Source organism: Syngnathus leptorhynchus, chromosome 6 (genome assembly GCF_054491065.1).
Source record: "Syngnathus leptorhynchus isolate UIUO chromosome 6, UIUO_Slep, whole genome shotgun sequence".
In the NCBI taxonomy this organism is placed as follows: domain Eukaryota; kingdom Metazoa; phylum Chordata; class Actinopteri; order Syngnathiformes; family Syngnathidae; genus Syngnathus; species Syngnathus leptorhynchus.
Genome location: NC_141200.1, coordinates 12986302 through 12995000, shown reverse-complemented (window position 1 = coordinate 12995000; position 8699 = coordinate 12986302). Strand labels below are relative to the sequence as shown.

General features: G+C 39.5%; 1 protein-coding gene across 1 annotated transcript in view; it reads right to left on the bottom strand.

The window, feature by feature from the left end:
• hipk3a (homeodomain interacting protein kinase 3a) overlaps window positions 1-8699 on the bottom strand; it is a 28270-nt gene that overhangs the window by 7434 nt on the left and 12137 nt on the right. The window contains exons 5-16 of the mRNA XM_085913924.1: window positions 8068-8191; window positions 7518-7637; window positions 6576-6662; window positions 6258-6442; window positions 5942-6107; window positions 5717-5837; window positions 5027-5121; window positions 4730-4887; window positions 4474-4623; window positions 2717-3052; window positions 2369-2530; window positions 1993-2264 (exon numbers count right to left, since the gene is read on the bottom strand). Coding sequence (XP_085770050.1) covers window positions 1993-2264; window positions 2369-2530; window positions 2717-3052; window positions 4474-4623; window positions 4730-4887; window positions 5027-5121; window positions 5717-5837; window positions 5942-6107; window positions 6258-6442; window positions 6576-6662; window positions 7518-7637; window positions 8068-8191 — 1976 coding nt within the window. The remainder of the gene's footprint in view (window positions 1-1992; window positions 2265-2368; window positions 2531-2716; window positions 3053-4473; window positions 4624-4729; window positions 4888-5026; window positions 5122-5716; window positions 5838-5941; window positions 6108-6257; window positions 6443-6575; window positions 6663-7517; window positions 7638-8067; window positions 8192-8699) is intronic.

Sequence of the window (8699 nt, the reverse complement as noted above, 5' to 3'; positions counted from 1 at the left end):
TCAATTCCCTCCACAGATTTTCTCTGAAGTTGAGGTCTGGGGACGGGCTAGACCACTCATGGGCTTTGAAATGCAACTTACGGAGCCAATACTGCATTGCCCGGACGCTGTGTTTAACAATCAGCATCCTTCTTCCTCCAAACACCATGGATTGAGTTGGTGACAAAAAGTTCAATTTTGGTTTCATCTGACGGCCTAATCTTCTCTCAACTCTTTTCTGGATCATCCATATGCTCTCTGGCAAACTTAAAACGGACTGATTTAAGGGGCATGTCTGGCTGGCACTGGTTGATTTGATTCCCTCTCGGCCCTGGCGTGTGTTAATGATGGGAACCTTTGTTACTTTGGTCCCAGCTCTCTGCAGGTCATTCATTCACTAGAGTGCTTCTGGGATTTTTGCTCACCGTTCTCATGATCCCTTTGATTCCACGGGGCTGTTGTCTGACATGTCTGTTATTGACCAAATACTTTTTTTTCCACCATCATTTCTTTCAACGATCAAATAAATGTTCTAAAAGTTCTCAAATGTGTGTTTCAAGAATATTTTTTCACATCCTGTCGCTCACAGTTGAAGTGTACATATGATGAAAATAATAGATCTGTCATCATTTTAAGTGGGAGAAATTGGAGAATTGATGGCTAACCAAATATTTTGCTTCACTGTATCTCTAAATTGTATACTATCCATCCATCCAAACAAACCTTAAACCTTATTACTTGTAGCGTAAGCTTCTTTCTTGAAACTTGTAGAACTGAGGTGACTGAATTTCCTAGAGGATAATCAAATTTTCTATCCATCCACCCTGGGAGGCCAGGCATGTGGGCTAGGCTCCCACAAAAACACTCTTTCAAAAGAGGCAAATTGCGACCTGATTACACACCAGTGCCATTAGCCATTGTTTGCTGTATATCATGAACCTCTCCACACAAAGAGAAGCCTATTAGAGGGTGAAAAATGCATCCGTCGTTCCCTCCAAGAGTTCATCCTCTTTATTAAACCTACTGCAATCCCATTCCATATTTGTAGTAATGAATCTTGAATTACAATATGAAGTGATATGTAATGGGGGGGAAAAAAATGCAATTTGTGTTTATGTTGATGAATGCTACTCTGATGGAGGGAAAGTCACTAGTTCAGCAACGTTAAACTTTGCTAGTTTGGATGCATCAAGAACGACAAAGATCACGTCTCTGCGGGTTTGCAATGATCACCTGTTGGGACCTTTATGGTCCACTAGAGGGCGGTAAGGCCTTACTGGTTCCTTATGGCCTGCAGAATAGACAGCCAAAACATGCAAGTGACAAAGCTTTCTCTTTGGTTGTGATGCTAACAGACTATTGACTAAAATTACAGGACAAGAACCAGTTGCTCTTTTTATTCATTCGACAGTTTGGATTGTTTTTTTAAGGATGATTTTCTGGGGCCCCCTCTACTCTTTTGCCGCACCACTGCCTGGCTTCTGTCCCAAAGCTGGCATCATATTTGATTAAAATTACTTAGCATTCTTAAAACATTTACAAGATGTAGTATTGTCAAGTATCTGTAACTTTGTACAGTTGTTTGCGTGCACTCAAAAAACTGGGAAAATGTGAAAATTTACATAAAAATGTGTTTTTCACATCAACATATTTGCTTTAATTTTGACTTTACTATTGCTTTAGATTACAAAAGTGGTTACAGCTTGTTCGGACTTTCTATGTCTGACTATCTATGTAGGAATTGAACTCCATTGTAAACTAACGACTCAGTGTCGTAAAGGACAATTTCGTCGATTGACTTAAAATACTATTTTCAATTATGTAACCGCCAGGAATTGAACAGTGAACCCTCCGGTTACTAAACGGCTTTACCTCTGAGCTATGGCCGGCCCATCTCACTGAAATTGAATGAGTCTACACTGAAGCACTGGCATGATGCCGAATCGTCGTTTCTCGTTTTTAATGACAGGCAGTGTACTGGATTTGTTAAGCACTGAATGTGGCCGTACTTACCCGTTCTGTGGAAACGCTCCTGTGCCCTTTGAGTGTTGTTGTTTTGGAGTCTCATTGGTGGAACCACCATAGTCCTGAGCTCTCGAGGACTCCTACCCTGCACTGCAGGGGAAGGCAATCGTGGCACGGCTTCAAAAGTTGGCCGGCTGTTGTGGTTACTGTTGTCGAGAAAACAATAGGGACTGCTGCCACGGGGGGAAGTTGAAGTGTTGGATGTAGGGGAGCCTTCTACAGTTTCACAGCCACTCTCATGACCATCATCTTCAGACATACTGGATAAAGAAGAACAACTTGGTTAGTGCACTCAAATGTGTGGACTTGTAATCTTGTGGAGAATGAACACCAAAATCCCACAAATGGATACAAAAAAAAAAACCTGTTGAGTCTTTTGCGGGGTGATGCAGATGGGCTGGAGGGCAAAGAATTGGATGCAAACGAACTGGTGCTGAGGCTACTGTCAGGACTGCTAAGGGAACACACTCTTTCCATAGTCACACTGGTGTTTCTGCATACCTCACATACACAATCCTCTTTACATCTATACAGAGAACAAAACAGGTTATCATTTTTGAGGCCACAATTCCAGTCTGTCGGGACATTCACAGGTCAATAGGTTTGGAACTACAAAAACGGCGACAACTGCCAGGGTTAAATTGTTCTCCATGTTTCCGTTTCTTGGAATATATATTTTTATCTACCATTACGAATATTTAAAGATACTCACCCTCTTAGACAGCAGAGTTGTGGTTTGTCTTCTTCTACTTCTTCACCATCTATTGGTTCACTGTGGATGCTGATCACACTGGGCGTCGGGCTTGGTGTGTCATCCATGAGAAGAGCGACATCTCGCCGCAGCTCTTTGTTGGGTTCATCCTCTTTGACGCAGCTCACCCCCTGTTGTGAATCATCCTCATCCAAATTCAGATGTGTTTGCTGCTGGGTTTCCACCGGAGGGACCTCCCTCTGAGATTTATTGATTCCTAACACAGCTTGACCAACAACATTGGCCATTTTGGGCGATCGACAGTGAGATGTGTAGTTCATTGGGTGGGACAGGTTCCTTTCAAAACAAGAGGGAATGCACAAATAGTTCAAGTTCAAGTTGGGTTTGAATGAAACGCCAGAGCAGAAGCATATTCAATACAGGACTCGTGCTGGCGATCTGGGAAGAAAATCTATCATGATGCAATGTGTAATTAATCCAAATTCAATTATGATAATTATATTCCACAATTACAAAATTAGTATAATCATAATATATATATATATATATATATATATATATATATATATATATATATATATATATATATATATATATATGAAAAACATGTATTGTTTGTATATACAAGGAAACCATCCTCGAACGTCTACAATAGTATAATCATAAAATATATATATATATATATATATATATATATATATATATGAAAAACATGTATTGTTTGTATATACAAGGAAACCATCCTCGAACGTCTACAATTGCAACTTATATTCTTTTAAAATTACTTATACATTTTGTTTAGTCTAAAAGGAACTTAATCATAATCTTAATCAATGATCATAGTATTTCAAAGAAATGTATTTTTCTCACTATTTTTTATACATTTACAAATGTTCCCATTTTGTATAAAAAATTAATGATTGTTTGACTGATCATGTTTTTAATTATTATCAAAATAATCTTGATTAGTTTTTCCCCCTAATGGAGTAGCCCGACGATATAGGCAATTGTATATCATGACCACAATAAACTACAGTAGATAGGTTCGGTTATTCTATAGATAAAAAAAAACTCGACACATTTTGACTGCTTCACTTTAGAATGACAGCCAGAGGACTCCTGCAGAATCTCACAACCTGCTCTGTCTGGCAATCAATATAAAGAAGTCTTAAACGAAACAACAGTGATTATGTATTGATATTAATATGAATAGTTGAACTGCTAAATGTGATGAATGGAAATTTACACTGAATGGCCATTCATTTTCTTCTAGTGTTTATTTATGTTGTATGCCCATTTGTTTTTTTTAATATAAGGTGTGACCGCCAAATGCATTTGAAGTCTCGGCCTACTCTCTTCCTGAGCTGCCACCTAGACTTCTGATTTGACCTTGAGCCTTCTATTTATTATTATGAAATGCAGAAAATACTGGCTACACTCACCATACACTGGCCTAAGGCAAATCCAAGGGTGGTCTGAGTTAACCTGAACTGGTTATATGAATAAACATTTAATCATCTCGTCCACTCCCCTAGGCTGACATACAATGCAACTTAATCAATTTCCAATGTAGTTTAGCTATGTGTCTGGAGTTTGTTTTGATTTGTGTGCTGGATTGTCACTTCCTGGCTTTTTATTCAATTAGCCACTCGGTGGCTGCGGTGTGGACAGACAAAATAGGAGAGAAATGGTACAATAGAAACTTCTTTGTCATCACTGCGTTATATACTCTTTACAGGACTGTTGTACACACTCACCTGTTGTGATACTGCTGCCTGTTTCTTTTATTAGCCGACTGAGGCCACACAACATGCGCGACGCCGATATTGAGAGGCTGATCCGCAGAGACAGCTGGCATGTGATTGGTCAGCAGAGGCTGTTGCATCAAGGTACTATAACGTACTTTCCTGTGTTAGTGAAAAATAGAGTCATCATGATAAATAAATATCTTTGGTAACTTCTCTGATACGCAAATTCAGCTAGAAATTTATAAGGGAGAAACTTGCAACTAACCCCCATTCGTTGATTCTTGGGGCGCAAACTGTAGTGTCATTGGTAAGGGAAGCTGTTGGTGGTGCTGGGACAGGGTGAGTTGAGGGCACGCCGACTGCAGTCATCTGTGGCCAGGCTGCTTGTACCAGGAGCTGCTGACCCCGGTTAGACCAGGCTGGCTGTAAGATGAAGAGCAAATATCAACAATTACATCAGTTATCGAGTAGAAGTAAGTAAAAAATGAATCCCCCTCAAACAACAAAAACAACCTTAAGTATTGTGCGTTGGAGGGATGTTACTGAATAGTTCCTATCTTACCTGTGTTATTACACTAGGCCTCACTTGGAGAGCCTGAAGAGGAGGAGCCTGGGGTACCATGGGAACGGAGTACCTGACTGACTGGTTATGGTTACCTATAGAAGAGCAAAAAGAAAACATTCAAACTCAGGATATATTTGTATTTTCAAATGATCTATTAGGGCTGACACGGCATTGCTGTTTCAAATAGAAACGATCATTAATACTTTTATTGACTGCATAAGCAATGATCAAAATTTTCTTTTCAAGTGTACTCCGCGATTTGTTGGTGTGCTGCAGCGTGTCTGGTTATCCAGATACTGTAAATACAAGTTATCAAAGAAACATCAGTTTGACTCCGTTTATCTATTTTGTGCTCCTTCATTTGCGTCACCTGCTAGGCTTTATGTCAAACAGTTACATTCACATTCTTCAGAAGAATGAGGCCACATAGCTTGTTGGGACATGCTTGGATTTTTTTTTTTTTTACACAAATCGAATCGAACAAAAGCTAATGTGCAAAACAGGGCTAGGGTTGCTGCTTTTATACTTTTGGTACTCCAAATAAAACATTTAAAATCCTCTTTTTGGGTCACCGGGTGCATTCTTTTGGTTTAAACTTCAGCAAAAATAATGAAAATACTGATAACTACAATCATTTTATTCACAATATTATTAATAATGAGATGATTTTAATAATTTAATCTCTACCTTGAATGTTGGCTGGACAAAGGAGAATGGGAGGGAAGGAGTCGTTGCATCCAAACTGGGCATTTCTTGCTGTTAGAGCAATCCCTGGATGCAGCACTGAAGGAGCTGATTGCGTAATATGCTGTATCGCCAAAAAAAAAAAAAAAAGAGTCCAGTAAACTGGTGTTGGTGTTAATTTTGGTGACCGAATCAAATGATTAACACAGACAAAATGCAAGACTTCACCTGAGTGTGAACTGGTATGCTGTTGTAGGCTAGAGGGAGACCAGAGGAAGTAGTGGGACCAACGGGTGGTCTCGAGAAATGGATGGTGTTCTGGTTGAGCGCGTCAAAAACTGTACTGTTAGGCCGGCCGTGGCACATGTCCATGATGCGAAAAGATGACTGCACACTAAAGAGAATAAAGCATTGTAGTGATTGCCTGAAGTGGGTCATCTACACAACAATCCAAATATACTGGAACAATGAGAAATACCTTCACACATACTCATTTTGCAAAATTTGAACACGACACTGTCAGAGTCAGTTATCAAAGGCTTACTGGTTACTATGTGGCTGGTCCAACAGATGAGTCATGGTGAGGAATGGATGATTGAGGACATTGGAGGGAACAGTTCTGTCCTCTGCATCTATCAGCAGCATGCTTTTCAGTAGAGAGACAAACTCTTTCCTGTCGGTTTTCTCTGCCTGCATGTCACTGTTGTCAGGACTCAACACAAAGTTCACCTGAATGGAGAAAACAAGAAAACATTCAAGGAAAATCCTCATGGCTATTTTGAGCGAGGATCTATTGTTAGAACCTTACTTGATCCCCTACGAACGAACGAACGAACACATGGACACCTCTGTTTAAACTTACGTGTGCAATGTCATCTAGACAGCTGAAAATGTATTTTCTGGCTTCTTTGGATTTAAGTCCAGTCTCTTTCTCATGCTCTTCTGTTGTCTAGCAGAGGGGGACATAAAAAGATAAAAAATAAATATTTGAAAGAGTAAAAAAAAAAAATAATCACACAAGTGCCACCATTTATAGTGTCTGATTAGCTTTGTACTGCTGGGTCTAAATAATACCAATTTGTAAATGCATATCAACCCAGACTGTCATTTTTTTAAAACTTCATGTGAAAAAACAGCTTTTGCTTTTTAGGTGCTAATTTTGAAAACAAAATGTGCTTTTGACACAAGTGTGCAGTGCTTCTCAAATTGTGTCCTAATAAATTTAATAGCGTGCAGTATTTTGGGAAATGTGTGCTATTTTAGAAAGAGTATAATTGTTGTGAAGCTCAAATTTCGAGCAAATAGACAGTTTTAATTAAAAATGTGGCTAAACGATCCATCCATTATGACAAATAATTACTCCCTTTGTTGTGTTCATTATAGACTGTGTCCTCTTTCTGAAGCAAACTATGTTCCTTGACTGAGATTGTGAAATGTGTGGCAGTTCTAAAAAGGAAGCGGTGGATGCAATAATTGGAAGACAAGGCTCGCTCGGATTCATCGGTTAAAAAAACGCCTCCATCTATCAGCCAATTAGATAAAAGTGATATCACAGCGCTCTTTGGCCTGAGTTCTGCAACCAGGTTAGAGGTTCTGAGGGAGGAGGTTGTCTATCACTGCATGGCCTAAAAAAAAAAAAAAAAGTGTAATATAATAGAACGGCAAGCACACAGGGCCAAACCAGGCTGTTTCGTGGTTGAACCAGTACAATAAAAAAAGGGACATTTGAAAGCACAGAGTCAGGTTTGGTTGAAATCGACTGACAGCCCTCTACGAGAACATGATACAAGGTGGAATTATGTACTTTAAGTCTCCAGGAGGGGTAAGGCGATTCTGATTCTTTACGGAAGAAACGAGTTGTCTTGGTGCCTTTTTTGAGCAGGTGTTCTGCAGGTAGGCCTTGGGTTTGAGAGATGTAGCGGATCTGAGAAAGTCAAAAAAAAAAAAAAGAAAAAGAGAGAATGTTTATCATGACAAAAACACATGAATTGAAGTTTGGGGTGATGTCATCAAAAATGACTTCATAGTAGCCAATATTAAAGACCAACAAACCTAAAAATATTGCAATGTAAACAAAGATAACAGTATATGCAATTGGGTTTTTCTGAATTTTCTGAATATGCTGTTTTTATCTTCACACCACACAATGAGCGTAAGGAACACAGGACTGAGACGCTCAAAAGAGAATTGTGTCCCGACACACTTTATGATCAAGATTACGATTATGAGTATATTTTGTTGTGGCGAGTGATAAGCAGCGAGCCGTGGCTTGGGGGGGGGGGGGGGGGGGGGGGCTGCATACTTAGGGGCTCAGAGTATAAATAACGTGAATGTGTGTTAGTGAAGAATATCACCTGATCGTATTCCAAAGCACCAGGGTAGAGTGGCCAGCCCAAGAAGAGCTCTGCTATAACACATCCCAATGACCACATATCAATAGCTTCACAAAATGGCAGGCCCAAAATAATCTCTGGAGCTCTGAAAAGGAAACACAAAAGAAAGCGGTCATTAACAGATTACATTTTAGAGCTGCTCTCAACAGGTCAAGTGGAGGGACCCACGAGGTCATCTTACAGAACCTTTCAACAATGTTTGCATGGCATTACTTGTTGGTTATTGGTCAACTTGTAAGCCAAGTATCTAAAGAACCTGTTCAGTGAGAGCGAAATAGATTCTTAATATAACATAGGTGACAGAGTTTTGCCATACCACATTAAAACAGTGGTGTCCAAACTTAAGCCCGGGGGCAATTTGCAGCCCGCCATCCATTTTTAATTGGCCTGCGGCACATAATAATAATAATATATTGACATGGCCCGCGAGGTTATTTTAAATGTAGGGATACCAAAGCTACTTCTGATCATCTTTTATGGGAGTTACAAAGACATTTACATGTACAATAATCAGATTTTTCTTCAAAATACTGTGAAGAATGAAGATAATTCAATTTCAGAAACAAAATGACATGTACAGTACAGACACAGTT